Source organism: Harpegnathos saltator, unplaced genomic scaffold, assembly GCF_003227715.2.
Source record: "Harpegnathos saltator strain DR-91 unplaced genomic scaffold, Hsal_v8.6 scaffold126, whole genome shotgun sequence".
NCBI lineage: Eukaryota > Metazoa > Arthropoda > Insecta > Hymenoptera > Formicidae > Harpegnathos > Harpegnathos saltator.
Window position 1 is genome coordinate 272,144 of NW_020229902.1, and position 18,831 is coordinate 290,974.

At 53.2% G+C, this 18,831-nt stretch overlaps 1 protein-coding gene across 3 annotated transcripts in view; it reads left to right on the top strand.

The window, feature by feature from the left end:
• Positions 1-18,831, top strand: part of LOC105187519 (dual 3',5'-cyclic-AMP and -GMP phosphodiesterase 11) — a 41,421-nt gene that overhangs the window by 8,263 nt on the left and 14,327 nt on the right. Inside the window, exons 2-3 of one of the 3 annotated variants that reach the window (XM_025306672.1) lie at positions 35-312; positions 11,571-11,675. Coding sequence is in view for 1 of the 3 variants with exons in the window: in XM_025306666.1 (XP_025162451.1) it covers positions 16,960-16,999 (40 nt within the window). In the remaining 2 variants the exon portion in view is untranslated. Of the gene's footprint in view, positions 1-34; positions 313-11,570; positions 11,676-15,476; positions 17,000-18,831 lie in introns of those variants that run through there. The other 2 variants (XM_025306676.1, XM_025306666.1) reach the window with 2 other exon arrangements.

The following is an 18,831-nucleotide window of genomic DNA, read 5'->3' on the forward strand; positions in this document are numbered from 1 at the left end:
CGCTCACGCGTCAAACGCCGCCGACTTCTTCCAGCGTTCTCGTCCTTCGTGCGTGCAACCGCGTGCACGAACACGACGACGACGACGGCAACGACGAAGACGACGACGACAACGACGACGACGACGACGACGACGACGACGAGGAGGAGGAAGAAGGTGGATCACGACGGATTCTCCTGGCGTGAAACTTCTCCGGGAGTGTGGTGCTATCCGGCAACGCGGAAGTCGATCGCCCCCCTCGTCGAGTCCTGTCAACGACGAGGCGCAACCTCCTCGCCTCCACTACCGCAACGTCGTTTTCATCTCGAAAAGGTAGGCACGTCCGCCGCACACGCTGCCCCCCGAGTTCGCGGTTGCGCGTTGCGACCCGAACTGCGAATACGAATGCGACTGCGACTTGCGACCCCGACTGGCGCGCGCGCGCGCGCTCATGGCCCCGGCTTTTTTTACAATCGCGCCAAACACGATGATACGCGACGAGAGAGCGCAGACGGACGCACGGGATGCCGTTAGGCATGACCCCGGGCATCCGACGTGATTCCACTGCGGCGCGCCACGCCGCGCCGCTCGAATTTTGTCCAAGCGAGCGAATCGCCGTAGGAGATATCAGCGGCCGCGCGCGCGATAACGCCGTGCCTCGGCTTCGGACCAGTCAGATCGCGCTTGTCTATCTCGCGAGTGTACACACTGGAACTCGCTTTTTTTTCCTCTCCGCGTAATCGTGATTTCGATCGTCGCGTCGCGCCTCCGGGAATCGCGATCACTGGCCGCGTTACCTGCAACCTGCAACTTTGTCCCCTTTTCCCGAGCGCGACGAGACACGCGCGCGCGCGCGTTTCTCCGTAGACGGCGGAGTCGCGGTCTTCGTCACTTTTGGATATTTTTTTCGCTACGCTGAAACACGCATATCGGGCACACATCGGGAGACACGCTCGGGAATTATTATTCCGCTTCTTTCAAAGCGACGCGACCGAGCACAGCGCGTCGTACTCTCTTTCTCTTGAAATTTCTTACCGTGAAAATACACGGCGCGTACGTCGTTCGGTCGTCGCGTCGCAATGAACGGCGCGACATCGAGTCGCGCCCCGGCTTGGTTTTTATTCCGCCTGGCTCTTATTCTCGTGCGCGATACTATCCGGAGATAAATATTTCGAAGTACACAGTCAGCTCCGATTTTAATGAGACTAGGCTCATTCGACGCGTTTTTGCGCGAGAAACAACTTTTTTCTGTGGCAAAATCGTCGCTCAGCTCCGCGAAGCGAGATATGAAGCGTTAAAGCAGATCATAATTCAGGTTAGGAAAGCTGTCATATCGATGAACTTTGGCGACATAAACATGCCTCGTAACTAATTCCGAGTGTTCCGTGACCTTGATGTTGACATATCTAAACCGATTTGTGATATCGTTGCTCGGTAATACATTCGTCGCCTAGAGAAGTGCGTGTATTCGTGCATTAATTCCGCCAATAATAGCAATTTCTTAACATGACATAAACTTCCCGAGTAATATGCAAAAAGTTTTAGTCCGTGCTCACTGTTCGTTTAAAAGTTATTAACAAATGAAGTTAGTGATAAGAGTTTGCACCGAACATGTGTACACACACACACACACCGAAGGGGGCGTGCGGGGGGGCCTTCGGCCCCCTTCGTAATAAGTCGCAAACTCACATGTGACTTTCCATATGAAGCGAGTTTCACCCGTTAACCCTCGAGGGGGGTACGGGTGGGGGCCGAAGACCCCCCCCCGCACGCCCCCTTCGTTGTGTGTGTGTGTGTGTGTGTGTGTGTGTATACATGCTTGGCGCAAACTCTTATCACTAACTTGATTTGTTAATAACTTTAACGAACAGTAAGCACGGACTAAAACTTTTTGCATAATTACTCGGGAAGTTTATGTTAGTTACGAAGCATGTTTATGTCGCCAAAGTTCGTCGATATAACAGCTTTCCTAACCTGAATTATGATCTGCTTTAACGCTTCATATCTCGCTTCGCGGAACTGAGCGACGATTTTGTCACAGGAAAAAATTGTTTCTCGTGCAAAAACGCGTCGAATGAGCCTAGTCTCATTAAAATCGGAGCTGACTGTGTACTTCGAAATATTTACCGATTAGACTCTTAGGATATTCTTCCTGTGCGCGTGTGCGTAGGAAGCTCTTTCATTTGTAAAAATCTACCCTTGAACTGTCCTGATTTGCATACTACTACATCGCGCGACAAGTTTCCGCTTCTCTTTTCACGAGAACAGTCGCGCCGCGCAGCAGAAGAAACACGAACCGGGAACGGTGTGTTGTCGGCGCATCTCGTGTATGCGCGTTGTCAAAAAATGAATTTCTCCAAAATTTTTTCTCCGACGAATCTCTCGTACTCGTGTGTGCGCGCGCACACGAGTTTCGTACGTACGTACGTACGTGTGTGTGTGTGTGCGTGCGTGCGTGCGTTTTCGTGTCGCTCGTCGAGCATAATGCCGCAACGAGGAAACGATTCGCGGAAGGATCTGCTCGAAGTCGTAAATTTCATCGTCGAGCGAAAATATGAAAAAGAAATAAAAACGAGGAGGAGAGGAAACGAATGTTTGACATGCGTCGCCCACGCATGTGTCTCGCGGTTCAACGTAATGAATGCCGAGAAATGATATTGTTTATCGCAACAGACACGAACGTAGTGACCTTCGAAGGTAGTGACGAAGTAGCTGTTTTATCTTTTCTAGTAGATAAGGAAATTTAAATGGACGTGCGTGTGTATGGTTTTTTTCGAATATAGCGAAATTGTGTCATTGTGTTCTTTGCGCAGTCGCCGTCACGGCGGAGCGCGATCGGAAATGAACGGGACGTCCAGCTTGCGCACGTGCGTATCTTTCCTAAAACGCGGCGACGGGAAAGCGGCCGATGCGATCGAATAGCGTGCGCGATATTAGCACGATGGGGAGATACCGCGATAAAGTATATCAGTCGTCCCGTGAACGATATGACTTGGCGCGGTGCGGAAGAGCCGCGTGAGTGAGAGAGGCAGGCCAGGCGCGCCCGCGCGCGCGAGATGCGCAGCATTGTTACAAGTGCAAGGTTACATGCAACGTACGTACATTGTGTATCCGACTGATTATTTCCTCCCGGTAAACGGTTGCTCGCTCTCGCGCTTCGGCATCGAGCCGAGTCACGCCGTATCGGATTTTCAGCAGCGATTTTTCGCGCTGTATTATATCGTTAACTGCACTCGGCGGTGATTCGAATGATTTCTAAGTATCACTCGCGATAATTGCATCGCGTCGAGTGGACGCGACTCTCGGGGTCGACTCGCGGAATTTCACGTCTGATTCTCGGTAATGTAATCTGGGAAAAAATTGCGAGATAGAGAGATAGAATGTTACACAATAGTTATCTATAGCAGTAGGAAATGTAAAGTTCGGTAAAGCGCGCGGTGATGTCACGAGAAAAAATGAGCAGTGGATGTGCAGAAAAAAAAAATAGAAGAAACGTCGAGATTCGAAGCGGAGCGATGCTTCGAACAGGCTGTGACATTCTGACATTCGAAATCCGAGACGATGTTTCGAAGATTTCGCGAAATCTCTCAGAAATATAATATGCCGAAATGTTGCGATTCAAACATCAAAACGTATAGTTTTGGGCTCGTGATAGTTTTTCAGGAATTTCCGAACGTACTTTAGTAAGATGGTATCTCCTACATTTACACATCTCATTTCGGAGTAATAGCGTTTCGGAATGATATGTGTATTTTTCAACATTTCGAGGAAATGTCGTATTTCACTGCCTCGAAACTGTCACATGACTTTGCCAATCGAGAACGCGGACGGGTGCATACAAGCGCCGTCGTGTCAAGTTCTCTCCGTCAAGTTGGGTTCGTTGCTCATTCTATCGGACGTGTCTTAATAATTGAAACATCGAATTGAAATATCGCCGACACAATGCGCGATATTCAACAGGCCAATTTATTAACAGGCTCGATACGACTTATAAATAAATCCAAAAGCAATTCGCCTCGCGCAAAGCGCTCGCGCCTGTTCGTCGTTCTTCTAATTTCAATCCGGAAGCCCCCCTCTCTCTCTCTCTCTCTCTCTCTCTCTCTCTCTCTAGTCCATTTCTCAGATGGGCTTAATAATTCAACCAAGTAGGTCGCACGAAGCCGCGAGCGAGGTGCCACTTGTGAGTTGAATGATAAATCTTGAACGATAAATCTTCGACTTGTATCAGTATCGGCGAACGCATTATCGCCTTCGCTATCGGCTTCACCTGCTTGTCTCGCGGGAGAAGCCCCTCGGTGACCCTCTCACCCTCCGCGAAATCCGCGCGCGCCCGAAATCGAAGCGTCTCGTGGTGCCGCTTCCATGTTCGCGCGTGACCGCGAAAGTCGGACGATTCGGCCAACGACGGCGGCGACGGTGACGATCCACCACCGTGAGATTTCTAATACGCGTATCCGAACGTGCCGCGACTGGCTAACAGAAAGTTCACACTCGAGGAGCCGAGGTAGCTCGTGTGTTCGGTGAAAAAGAAAGCGGTCGCTCGCACAGCCGCGAACGGAACGACTCACTCGATAAATACTGACGCAGTGGTTTTCAACCTTCCCGCGCGCCGTGCCGGCATACTTTCGCACGGCCGAACCGTATTTTCGGCGAGGTACATCACCGGAGAATAATAATCGCTGGAGACGCGGGATCGATCGTCGGTAGGTGACGATCTTCACCGATCCGCAGAATGCGAGATTATGGAGACACACGAAGGAAAGGATTCTTCTTCTTCTTCCCCTTCGCCCGCGTCAGTTTGCTCCTCCCTTATTTGATCTGATTCACGAGAGATAGTCGCGCCGCGCGCTCTGGCGTACTTCATTTTCCGAGAAAAATCATGCGTAGTCCAAGCCGGCCGGTTGGCTTATCTCTCTCTCTCTCTCTCTTGCGCGCGCGCGCGCACCGGGCGCCGCGCGGCGGACGAAATGCAGCCGCGAAGTTGTCGAACGTGCTAAGGCGAGGAGGCGGCGGGGCACGCCTCTCGAGTATCACGCTCGACTCAAATTTAATTCATTTAATTAATGTAGCAGCGAGCGAGCACACGCGCGTGTACCGCCTCGAACCACTTCGATATTCGCCGGGAACGAGCGGAACAAGTAAAGACCTTGTGTCCCCGCGCTCCCACTCCGCGCGGCTCGCGCTGCAGATTGTTGCGACGTAACAAAGCTGCTGACACCTCAATCGACGGGACGTGTTGCGTCAACCGCCATCAGACCGCGTCGCTGCGAAAATCGCATTCGCGAGACTGAAATCGCCGCGCGAGACAGGCGCGGGACGGGCGAGAAAAGGACGATAGATGTATTTGAGCTCTCTCTCTCTCTCTCTCTCTCTCTCTCTCTCTCTCTGTGTGTGTGTGTGTGTGTCCCGTCCCCCCTACTGTTTCTCTCTTTGTCTTTGCCCAAGTTGTGCCGCGCGAGTTTACTCGAGCGAGTAAAGTACACGCGAGGCGAATCGCGAGCTTTATCACATGTTTGCCCACGTTGCGTTTCCGTTTTTTACGGCGGAGATAAGAGACTCTCTGGAACGAGGCTACGGGGAAACTACGTAATCACTCGTCCCTCATCGCGGAGGAAATTATTTCAGGTGATCCGCCGCGCCGGATCGCGAGCGTGCTCTCGTGCACGCGAGAGCCGCTCACGAGGTAGCGACGTTCGCGATCGCAAAGAATATGCCACCTCGTGCGGAACGCCGGAATCGGCGCGGAGCCGGGACGATGAAGAGCGCGTGAATCGAAATGTTCGAGGCTGAGGTGAGTCCACGGCGCGCGAGCAGCGCGTCGAACTTGCATCGACGAGGAGAGAGCTTTGGACGGAGGAGTGCTGCCGCTTCCCGAGCAGAAATCAAACACGGCAATTTTTTATACCTGATATGGCATGACTAGGCAAGTCATAAGAAGGCATTTCGAGTGGTCCTTATCCGGTCGGCCTTATGCGGCAATTGTCCTGCAATATTTTCCGAATTATACCCTGAGCAGCGATGACGTCATTATTCGGATGCCTGGTTTGCTCCTGATGGACATTTGGTCAGGTTTCTCGATTTCAGGCAATTTTATCAGCGCATTATGCAGCAAGTGGCGTTTCACTCCTTATTACGTGCCGGATCCGATAATCCGATTATCCGGGCCCTATTTGAAGTTTGGAAGCCGGATTGGGTTTTAATACGGCCGTGCGACGATGTTCTGCTCGGATTGTTGCGACTACTCACTCCTCGTCCTCGCCTTTTTCCTCGCACTTTCTCTCGCGCGCTGCTCTCGTCGGCATTTTTTCTCGAAAATTTTCCTCGCGCTCACTCGCCGACGCCGCGTCGCCGTCGCCGTCGCCGTCGCCGTCGCGAGACACGGCAGGTGCGGGTGTGATTGAATAAACACGATAACACGCGTTAGCGAAACAAGCAAGATGCATCGCCACGCTATATCGCTCCTTTTGTAATCCTAACGAGTAACCTTAACCGATCCCTGCTGAGCTGCGGGAGCGAGCTGCGAAGCGAAGGACGAAGAGAGCAGGAGGAGGAGGAGGAGGAGGAGGAGGAGAAGAAGTCTCTGCCGAAAGCGCGCGAGGAGCCGCTTATCGGACGCTGGTCGAGCTTTTTATCGCGCAGCCGACAAGCGCGAAAGTAACTCGATAAATACGATAACGCAGCGATACAAAGTGGAGCGAACAGGCGTGTTCCGGTGTTCTGTTCGCGCTACTAAAACATCTGTAACCCCCCGGCGAGAGCGATCCCGCGAGAGATAACAGCGCCGAATGCGCGCGCGGAGTTGGCTTATCGGGCGCCGTTGAGCCCGAGACATTACGCTATTATCGTGGAAGTGACAAGTGCCGGCTGATATTATTATGTAAACGGCCCAACAACAACGCGTGCGTGCCAGATGCGTAAGCCGATCTACGCTTCTCTCCACACCTAACCGTATATATATATCTCGACGGGTAGCGCAGCGCGACATGCGCGCGATCTCCGTCAGCGATCTTATCTCCGCGCGTCCGCGCGCGCGGACACCGCCAGAGAAGCCGCGAGGTCCGCGTTACCAATTACTTTTATCTGCCAATGAGCCAACGACCCCGTAACAATCGCGTCTAGAGGAGCGTTGCATACCGTTGCGTTTCGTAAGCGCGCACGCCCGGCGTGTATATTCCGTTTTGTGCGCGCGCGCGCGTTTCCGAGTGTCACACTCGCCGCTGACGCGTGGGCGTTATTTGCCGAAGGAACGATCGATACGCTAACGTAAATATCGCGAGCAGCGCGCGAGCAGATCGATCGTCGAGCCTCCGCTCGCTTTCTTCCGGATTGTCGGATTCGCCGCCGGGGGCTTTTTATAAAGGCGAGGCGCGCGCGCGCGCGCGCGATCGTTTGTTTCTCGATCAACGACGAGGCGGGGCAGAGCGGATGCATGTCGTGTCAGACCCAACTTGAGGGACCTCGTGCTCCTCGACGAACTTTCAGATCCCGCGATATTTTTCCAAAAGTTTCCACAATTTTTCCACAATTCGCGGCGCATCAGCGAGATTATCGGGCGAAGCGACGGGCGCGCGCACGGCGATCGGTACAGCTGTTGCCGACTCTTTTTTTTTCTTTCTTTTGTTTGCCTCTTCTGCGCCTTTTCTTCCCTCTTCTTTCTTTTAATCGCATACGCATACGCTGCGTCCGCGTACTGCGTTCTCCGCACACACGCACGCACACACACATGCAAGCCATTGAATTAATATCGGTGGATCAGTAGTCGCGTGTCAATCGATTCTCGCGTGCGACCGCTCGCTTGCGCTTCGCGGGAATACATCGCGAGATTCGAACGCGTTAAGGCCACTGTCCAAACGAGCTTGTATAGCCACACGATACATACGCGCAAATTAATTTGCCCGTTCGTGTCTCCGTGCAATGTAAATAACATAACATAAATAACAAACGCCGTACTGTGTGTGAAATCTTTATTACGCGCGCCAAATTGGCCAATTTTTTCTATGCGTATACATTATACAGTTATTATGCAAATTTGTGTGGCTGGCTGTTTAAACAAGTGTCCGTTACGAACGGGAACTGAAGTAAATGCCCAGTCGTCCTCGAAAGTTTCCATCAAACTCGCCCGCCAAGGACGAGGCGCGAAGGAGAGAAAAAAAAGGCAGAAAACGGCCGGCGCGAACAGATGATGGATTACGTCTGATGAAAACCTGCGACAAAGTGACCGATAAAATGAAATTGCGATGGAAGAGAGTGAGTGAGTGAGTGAGTGAGAGAGAGAGAGAGAGAGAGAGAGAGAGAGAGAGAGAGAGAGAGAGAGAGAGAGAGAGAGAGCTCGCGTGTTATCGAGCGAGCCGGTGACATGGCTGTTTCTTCTTCTTCTTCTTCATCTTCTTCTTCTTCTTCGAGACGTGGTATTATAATCCAAGGTCGTTGGATTTCACGTCAGATACGAATCGCCGGATCGTCCTTTCGCGTAATCGGAACGTCGCCGTCGGCCGCTCGTTCCCCCAAAGTGACACTGAAAATAGCGTTTCGAGCTCGGCGTGGACTCGCTGGCGGCGAGAGACAGGGCGGGACGACAAGACGACGATATGGCGGACGTGGTGGTGGCGTAGGTGGAAAAGGAGAAGGAAGAAAGGTCAGGAGGAGAGAGAGAGAGAGAGAGAAGGTGGTGGTGCGACGCGGTGGCCATTAGGCCGATGAGTACGCAGGGACCGGAAGTTAATTTAATGCACGTATCGGCCGGCGATCGTATTAGTTAACGATCGTTGGAGCGTCGCGTCGTAACGGGACACGAGGCCCGATATCGACCAAGTGGACGCGGAAAGTAGCAGATACGTATATCTATATATACGCGTATAACATGTATGAGGAATCGTGTCGGAGCACGCATATCGCGTTTTCCCCTGCTACCAACCTCCTCCCAGAATCGCGCGCGCGCGCCTCAAAGTTAAGTCCACCTGCGCGCCGGCGAATCTGTGGAGTCGACCGGCCGATTTCGTCGTCCGCTCCTCCTCGTTGGATCCTCTCGACAGGACGAGTCGTCGTCGGTCTCCTCTCCTCCAGTGAGAGAGAGAGAGTGAGAGAGAGAGAGAGAGAGAGAGAGAGAGAGAGAGAGAGAGAGAGAGAGAGAGAGAGAGAGAGAGCGCGTCTCTCCGACGTCGCCGGCGACGACGATGGCGATCGCTGGACGGCGGCAATATCGTTACTTGGCGAATCGCGACAGCAAGAGACGACTGTTCTGCTCGTGTACTTGCAGCTGCGCCACCTCCTCCAGTCCCGAAGTCGAGGAGCAGCCGGACGGATTGTGTGAGTCTCGCGGCCGCGGGTATCGGGTCGGCGGCGTCGCGGCCGGCTTTCGTAAGCCGCCGGCCGATTGCGCGACGTTTCTTTTTTTCCTTCTCGCGCGCGCGCGCAATTAGTGTTCCTCGCGCGCGCCTTGGCAGTCGGGGACGACGGTCGCGCATTTAGCGCTGAATGCGCGGGAATGCCGGAGAAGAGCGTAGAGCGCGCGTCGTCGTACTCGCCGCTCGAGAGTGGCGAGAGAGCGACGACAGCCGGACGACGCTTGAGCGCCGGTTTTTCCTCCTTCGAGCGCCGATTGAATCTTCATTCGTCGATCGCTCGTCGTTTCTGCGTCACTAATTTGCTGCTATCGCGGCAGCGAATAATAACGGCGAATGCACAGCACCTGCACCACGCGTCTCTCGCTAACGTCGTCGCGAGGATAGATCGCGTCGCTTTATCACTCGCGACAGCGAAACCGAATACCATGCAAAGCGTCGTATTGCCGCACTCTCTCGTTGTACTCGCTCTAATGAAGCATCGATAATGGCCCTGTCGGGACACGGCGCGGTGTTCCGTCTTGATTCCAGCGCGAACGTCGATCAACGCTCTCGGGATATTGGTCTTATCGCGTTACACGACGCCTCTTCTCGCCGGTCCGGGTGTCCTTGGTCCTTGAATGATTTATATACCACGGCTCCGAGAAAATCGCGCGCCGCGCCGCATCCACGCGCGTAAGATTGTGCGAAAACGAAACGGTTTGAACGGTGTCTGTACGTTCCTTGACGGAGACGACGAGCCAACGTCCGTTTCGGCCGAAGCAGCGGTCTCGGGGTTTTTGCAACGTCGCACAGTGGGACGTTTGACCCGAAAAGCTGGCCAAAAGTCAATCTTCTTAAAATCATTCTTGCTCCACATGAGCGGAACTGTCCTAGACAGTTGAATATCTGCGGAATAATGGGCCGCTATGTTTTTGCTCATCCGCGATAAAGTGGTTTGTTTAGTCAGAATTTGGATATTATTCGTATTGCACGCATCAATTCTCAGCGCTTTACAACATAGGACTTTCCATCAGAGTTTTAAGATTCTTAGAAGCTGGCAGCGCGAAATTTTTCGTTATGGATGATTGTTTCGAGGAAGGTGTGAAGAAACGTTTTAGACTATATTTATTGCAATTGTTATTCACGTAGTTATACGATTTTCAAAATAGCATTCAATAATGTATCTTTTTTGTGTTCCTGATGTCAAACTCGAGGGACCCCTGTTTCCGTTACGTTTCTTGGATGAAATGAAAGAGTAATCTCTCCGGACAAAATATCAGAAAGAATTAGCCGCGGAAAACTGCGAATGTAGTTTTAGTAATTACTTTTGTTTCCCTGAACGTAAATTAGGTTTTGCCCAAAGGGCATTTGTTTAGACAAGAAGTTTCCTTTTTTCTTTTCTTCCTTGTTTCCTTTTGCAGTATAAACATAATCGACAGACTTCTACTAAGTTCTGACCCGTTGCTAATAAATATGAGACCCGTAGCCAAGAAAGAAATCTAAACCATTTTGAAAGGAAACATTGAACATACTTCTTCTCACCATGACTCCACACCAGGAAGAGCAAGTATCTCAATAGATGAAAATGATGTTGATTCTGAGGATGGAATACACTCATTAGATGAAGAAATTTGGAGTTTGTCTAGTTGAATACTTATCGATGTGCAATATTATGCTTTCGTAATTATTAAAATATTTTCACATGTATATTTGCACATTACTTCATGAAAAACTTATACGAAATCGTTATAATGATCACATATATAATTAGTAGCACGTTTCAAACCGAAATTCGTCAAAAAATAATTTTGGCCAACTTTTTGGTACAAACGTCCCACTGTGCGTCGCTCGGAAAATTCGGCCTTAGCGAATCTCAAATCCTCCGCGTACGTACGCAAAGGGGCGGGGGGGGAGGGAGACGGAAATCTATCGACACATCTCTCGAGGTCTCTGCCGAGTTCTTGCGATCGTTAAAACTTTAATTCGATTAAATACAGCGATAACAATAGCACGACTAACATTGAGATCCTCGCGAGTTCCAAGACTTTTGTAATCGGAAAATTCGAGGAGACGGAAGTTGATCCTTTTTCCTCGTAGTTGCAGTGGGGTTCCTCTCTGTGGACGAGCCAATCTTTCCTCGTAAGACGTAAGAGCCGTTGGTCGGTTTCTCCTGCTGTCATATTTTTCCTCGTCCTAGGATTAAAGAAGAATCCGGTTTATCGAGGAACGAAATGCATATGCAGTAATGTTGCGATTTGTTTGTTGCAGGTTCGCGGAACGCGGTCAAGCTGGCTGCCTCCGCCGGTAACCCCGCCGCTGCCGTCGCCGCATCCGCGCATCCTCCCGTGCTTTGGAGCTCCCGCAGGAAACCGGGTAAGTCCTATAGTGATTCCGCTCCTTCGAAGCGGCTCTTCATTATTTATGCGTATCCGGTCGCCGCGTTGCATTATCATATTCTCGCGACGAACAGAATCGAGATATTCCTGGCAGGGAATCCCCGTTCCAATGAATCCTCGCCGATACGTTATCAATTAGCGATACCGACTATCGATCACGGCGAACTGCGGTCAAAACCATAATTGACAGCAACGACCCGCGAGTATCCTTCGCAATTTGCGATAACGGAGCGTAAACGTGAATTTGATCCCGCGTACGACGTCTCCGTGTGTACGATAAGACAGCAGTCTCAACACGAGCCGGAGCTGTCTCTCTCGGTTAGCTCTCATCCTGACCCCACATTGTTAGCTACGTAAGTTTATGTAAAACTCGTGTCACGTGGATAATCGCTCGCAGCTGGCCGAAACGGAACTTTGCGCGAGCGCGCTCGTGTATCGCTGTCATGCCGTCGTCGTCGTCGTCGTCGTCGTCGTCGTCGTCGTCGTCGTGAAGGCGCGTGCGAACGCGGATTATGGAATTAGCCTGGAGGTCAATTTCAGTGCGACAAGCTAATTCGATACGAGTCGCGTGCTCGTTTGACCCGTACTCATTGACCCCACTCGCCTAATGCTGAATCTTTGTTCCGTGGCTTTCTCGCCTTCTTCTCCCTTTCTTTCGGAAGGCGCGTTGCGCTCGCTCGCTCGCTCTCTCTCTCTCTCTCTCTCTCTCTCTCTCTCTCTCTCTCTCTCTCTCTCTCTCTCTCTCTCTCTCTCTCTCTCTCTCCCTCTCCCTCTCCCTCTCCCTCTCCCTCTCTCTCTCTCCCCTCTCCGCCGTATTTATTGCACCGACGAATCTCCGTCCGCTTCGTTAACGTTTTAATCGCACCCCTGCCCCGGTTGCTCCCTTGCGTTGACTCTCGCGGTGTTTGCTCGTTAAATCGGCTTTCGGCCGAAAGCCTCTTTCGACGTCAAACGAGCGATCCGATCCCACCTACGGATCGCGTTCTCCCGGTTGACGAAGCGCGTACTTATTACGCGCCGCGCCGGCCGGAAAGTACTCGAGCGGATACATCAATTAGCGGGCGGCTAATTCACGAAGGTTGCGGCCTTCCGCTCCCGCGAATGTGCCGGCTCGAGAGACTCGTCTCTCTCGTAGTAGCCGAAGACGAGGAGAATAAGAAGAACGAAAGGGTCGCGCCAAATATGAGAGAGAGAGAGAGAGAGAGAGAGAGAGAGAGAGAGAGAGAGAGAGAGAGAGAGAGAGAGAGAGAGAGAGACAGAGAGAGAGAGAGAGAGAGAGAGAGAGAGAGAGAGAGAGAGAGAGAGATCGTCCCTCGGCACAGCGTCGGACGTGGTAACCGTCGTAACGGACGCTGTCATTGGCATTGGCGAGCGTGTCAATGCCGAGGAGAGCACGAACTTCGATGGCGAACAGACGTGTCGCTCAAGTCGAGATCGGTCAAGGTTACGACGGTGCCCGCGACATTGCGTCGACACACACACACACACACACACACAGAGAGAGAGAGAGAGAGAGAGAGAGAGAGAGAGAGAGAGACTATGGTGCCGACCTCTTAATCTCGCGTTTCTTTCGAAACCGTGAGTCACTGTATCATTTTTTTATACCGCCGGCCCTCTTCCGACCGCCGCGCGCGGCGCGGCGGTAGCAAAATGTATCGAAAAGTTTTAACGAATAAGTCGGTTCGTTAAGCGGCTCTTGTGCGGCGCGAGCGCGCAGAGAGGCGGCCGGCGGGGAAGAAGAGAACGGCCGACTTGTGTGTGCGCGGCGCGGCGTCGTGATTCACGACCGCGAAGGAAATTCCTCGGTGACTTTAGTCTCGGAGCGGTTTAGAGAGTCCGCGCGGAACCGTTTGCGGAACGAGCGTCTCTCGCGTTCGAACGAGCGAAACGTATCATCCGTGAAGAGAAATCCGCGACGCGGGCGGCGTAGCGAGAACGATTCCGTTATAACGACGAGGAGAGCAGTCAGCCGGCAGCAGCGCGCGCTGCCGGCCTCGAGGTTCAACCGCGACCGAACCGGCGACGATTAGTGTACTTTGAGTCTCTCGAAGAAAAGGAGAGAGAGAGAGAGAGAGAGAGAGAGATAGAGAGTGAGAAGGGGGTGGGGGGACGGGACGGGGAGTCGCTCCGCGTCCAACATTCGCTGGCGCGCAAAAATCCTCGCGGCTCTGTCGACGTCCTTAACAACGCTGACGCTTGCAAGTTTACGAAGCGTAATCCCGATGTACCGTGCGATATACCACGAACGCTACCTCATCAGTTGCATAATCCGACAACGCGCGATGCGAGTCGCCGCGATCGGCGGTCGCGTTAGCGATCCGTCCGAGTCCGACGCGCGCTCGCTCGATTCTCACAAAACGGATGAGCGAACGATCGAAGTTCACGCTGGTCGCGAAGAACCGCGCCCCGATCGGCCAGCGAACTTGACCGAATCGCGATTCTCGAGCATTACGGAGAGAAATTCGGCCGCGCCGCTCGGTATTAATGCGCCCGACCGTAAGTGCGCGCGCGCATCAGTGTGTGTACACGTACACACACGCTTACGCACCACTTATCGCGCTTCTCTCGAAAGACGCGCGCGCGCGCGCCGCAGCGGGCTTGCTAGAGAGAGAGAGAGAGCCTGTGTGTTTTTCTTCATCTTGTTTTCTCCTCGCCCCGTTTTCTACGCTTCCGTTGTGCTTTTGTGTCGAGAGGTAAACGCGGTAATTTTTCCATTTTCCCGTCTACGCGGTACTTGAGCGCGCGCGCGCGAACGCACTCGAAGCGCTTACGTCTCTCTGAGTTTTCAGGTCGTCGGCGGCGGCGCTGCGCGCGTGTGGGAAGAAATGTCAAAAGCTTACGTGTTAACGTGCGTAAGCGCATGCACACTTAAGCCGCATTCAGGGACGGCTGAGTTCTCAGAAAGAGCGCGAAAATGTAATGCGATCGTAACTGCTCCGTCCCGAAAGACCACGTCTGAGTCGGCCGGTCGGCTGAGTTTAAACCGCGTCTATCCTAGCTTCCGCGAGCGAAAGAACGAGCCAACGAGACGAGCTTACTCGGTGTACAACAAGATCTAGCTGCTACGAACACTTCTTCAGCTTCGCTCTCGCTCGCTCTCTCTCTCTCTCTCTCTCTCTCTCTCTCTCTCTCTCTCTCTCTCTTTCCCCCACCCCTTCCCCCGCTCCTTTCCTCCTTCCTCTTTCTCTCGCTCTGTGTGTTTTTTTTTCTTCTCCGTTCGATGACGCCTGCACGAGTACACGCGATCGTGCACGCGCGCGAGTTATCGCGCGAACACGACGATGCAGACGCATTATACGCGGCGACACAGGCGACAAAGCGAGATAGTGAATAATATTTATCCGGGCGCGTTCGCAATCGACTGAACATTTTTTCCTGCGTTCGCGGTTTACACGCACGCGCTGGTAATTTTGATTCGTTATCTGCGTCATGCGACTTTGATACGCTCTTTTCTGAGCATTCTCTCTCTCTCTCTCTCTCTCTCTCTCTCTCTCTCTCTCTCTCTCTCGCTGATTTCTTCACAAGTCCAATACACATCATCGTCGTCGTCGTCATCGTCATCGAGTCCCTTCTTCCACTCTGCCCCTTCTCTCCCTAATTTCGACTACGACCGATAATTTGATTTGCTCTCAAAATAGGCGTGCAGCTGTGTTAATCGGAATTAGAACTTTGTCCCCCCTCCCCCTCTCGCTATCTCTCTCTCTCTCTCTCTCTCTTCCTCTCTCGTTCTCTCTTCCCCTTCTCTTCTGGCTCCCGAGCGTCGCATCGCGCCGCGCCGCACCGCGACTCGGTTGAACTCAACTCGGCTCCACTCGACGGGAACTCAACAGTCGCGACTAAACTTGTGTACGGAGAGCACCACGCCGCCGCGTCGTCAAAGCGACCATCCCGCGTTCCGCGTCTCTCCTCTCATAGCCGCCGCGGACAAGCGGAGTCGGCGCACCACCGCGACACGCGCTCGTTCCAACCTTCACCGACGACGTTGCTCGTTTCCTCGGAAGAATGCGGTTTCGCGTAAAGCGAGCGAAGAAGACGCGAAACAACTCGCGTGGTGGCCCGCGGCACGTCGACGAGTCGCGGAAGAAGAATCGCGCCTTCGTTCGAATTTGAAACTTGACGAATCGATATGTCGACATGCGAGAGGGCAAGAGAGAAAAAGCCCGAGGAGCTACATAGTTGAATCTCGATCGTCGAAGAAGATCGACGTGGCCTTGTTGTGAACGTCGTGGGATCATCCTCGTCGTCGTCGTCGTCGTCATCGTCGTCGTTGTCGGCGCAAACTCTACATAGACGCCCGATAGTCACGGCCAGTCCCGCGTCGCTATTCTTGAAGCTACCGCAGAAGGGGAGAGAAGCCCTCGGCAAGGGTGGACGCTCGTAACGGATCGGTTGCTTCCTAGTTTGTCCCGCGTCGCAGTCAGCGAGCCGAGTAACTCGCCTGGCCTGGCCGCGCGTGGTCGCTCCCGTCGACGGACGTAACGTAAAACTCGCCTCGTCGTCGGCCCATTTTCCGGAGATTTTCCGAGAGAACACGAATTCGTCGCTCTCTCTCTCTCTCTCTCTCTTTCTTTCTGTGTGTGTGTGTGTGTGCGTGCGTGCGTGCGTGCGTGCGTGCTCAGTGTGCCGTTTCTTAGAGCGTCGCGCGACGCTATCACTCCGCCTCCTCGAGACTCTCGCTGCGGAGACACCACGTGGGTGTTATCGGACTGGATTTGCCCCCGAGAGGTCGTGGTACGTGGGAGCGATTACGCGAACGAGTTCATTCATCGTGCGGATTCCAGGCTCGCCGGAAGTGACGATGAGCGACGACTTCCTCGCCGAGTGGTAGTGCGCCGCGCGGTGCGCCAGTCGAGTGCATCGTGTGTATGCATTCACGCACGCACGCACGCACGCACGCCGGAGCGTGTACTTAACGCAAGAAACACACACACACACACACACACAGGCAGACAGGCAACAGACGTGCACGCACTCGCGCGTGTACGCATACGCGACCGCGCGTGCTGACCTAGAGGAAGCGAAAGGAGAAGAAGAAAGAGGATGTCGACTCGCCGGACGACCGCGACCGCGGCGTCGTGCGGCGAGATGCAGCGTCCTGTTGTCGGTCGACGACGGTCAGTGGCTCTTTGAAGGTTTCGCGTTATCGACGATGGTCCGAGGAGTCGGTCGAGCAGATAACGAGCATTCGAAACGGCGAGAGGTCGAGCTTCCTTGTGTCTTCTTGGTCGTTGCTCCTCGCCCGGGCGACTCTCCGCGCGATTATGCAGCTGAAGAAAGCGATGCTTAAGATATTCGATCAATGTAAGTCCCGCCCGAATGTAAGTCCCATATATGATGTTTTATATAATGAAATCTCGTCACTCGCCAGGTCGCGCGCGATCGCGCTCCGATCGAAGGAGGCAGCGGCGACGCTTCGCTCGCGGATATTGTTCGCTCGAGCAGAGCGAGCACCGAAATCGTCGCGCTAATGATAGAAACGGCAGAACTCGAGTCGGCTTCGCTAACACCGACCGACGAGAAGTTTCCTCGATTACGCGGCGACCGAAGAAAGCGACGCGTAACTCGGCGCGCGCGCGCGCGTTCAAACGCGCGTCGCGCCAACGATGACGCGCGCGCGGTTTCCATTCGTCATCGCCGAGGGATTCCCTGGACGTTCTCCTCACCTCTTACGCACGCATGCACGCACCGTCGCGAATTTTTCAGCACGCGCGAAATAAGTTGAAAGTCGCGCGACGGCCGTTACTCCGTACGCTGCGCGCGCGAGACGCGTGAGCGACGCAGGGCTGACGCGCGCGCGCGCGTTCGTGAGTTTCTCTCTGTCTCTCTATCTGTATGCGCGACGCACGATGGGACGTGCGTGCACAGGCATTACGCGGCAACGTGATTCCGTCGTGCGCAGCATGGGCCCCATTAGAGACCCCCACAGGTCGTAATAGCGTAATAGCGGGGCGCGGGTCGGATTAGCTGTAAGACGTCGCGAAAACTTATAACTCGGCTGGTGCGTGCGAGTGAGAGAGCGAAGGAGAAGGAGAGATCATTTCCCGACGCGTCGCGAATGCGTGAACTTCCGCGACGCGTCTCGCGGGGATGCCGCGTCGTCGCGTCGTAAAGGGAAAAAAAAAGAAGGAAAAAGAAAAGTGAGAAACGCGCAAGGGGAAAAATTCAAGTGCGAGCGCGACTCGAGAGCGACTTTGTCATGATCGCCGATCGGCACTCGAGCAACATCTGATTGCAGCGCAATACGAATCGATGATCGACCACTCCAGCTCGCTCTTTCACAGGAAAAGCACGAGACGAGACGAAACTTGAGAGACGGCTTGACCGTGTCGGAAATAAAATGTCGGCGAACGAAGAAAATCGCTTCGCTCGGCTCATCCGGCGAGAAAACACGCGAGTAAGCGCGCTGCATCACGTGTGTGTGTGTGTGTGTGTGTGCGTGCGCGCGTGCGCGTCACGTGGTTGTCTCAGCGGCGATTTTTGATGGCGCGCGATGCTAATGTGTCGTGATAAGATTTATAGCGAGCGATAAAGCCACTGGTTTTATCGCGAGCCGTGAGATCGAATGTAAAACGGAATTTCTATCGCTCTCCAGCTCGTCGCGCAAATATGCACATACACGTACACACTCGCGCGCGCGCTCAAAGGCGCGCGCACACTTTGACCCGATATCGCGACGAGCCCGACGTTTATCGGCAAAATTATTTACGTATTTACGCACTTGGCAGGTAACCGTAACGGCGACTCGTGTAATCCAAAAACGAGAAGACGATAACGATAATGGTCAATCCATGTCGTCGAATCTTATCGCGTACGTTTGCGTAATCTCACCGCGACGCAAAACAAATAAATAATAGATAGATCCCTCATGAGCCGAGAGACCGAATTATACTATGTATGTGCGAGGAAAGATTCACGAAATGAGAGGAAAATGAGATGTAAAAAGTGCGCTCGCTCTCTCTCTCTCTCTCTCTCTCTCTCTCTCTCTCTCTCTCTCTCTCTCTCTCTCTCTCTCTCTCTCTCTCTCTCTCTCTCTCTCGCAGGAATTGTTTTCTTCAAACGACTGTTTGGAAGGTACCAAATTGATAAACACGCCGATTCCGTCGTGTCGACACACTTCGATCATGTGTCCCCCC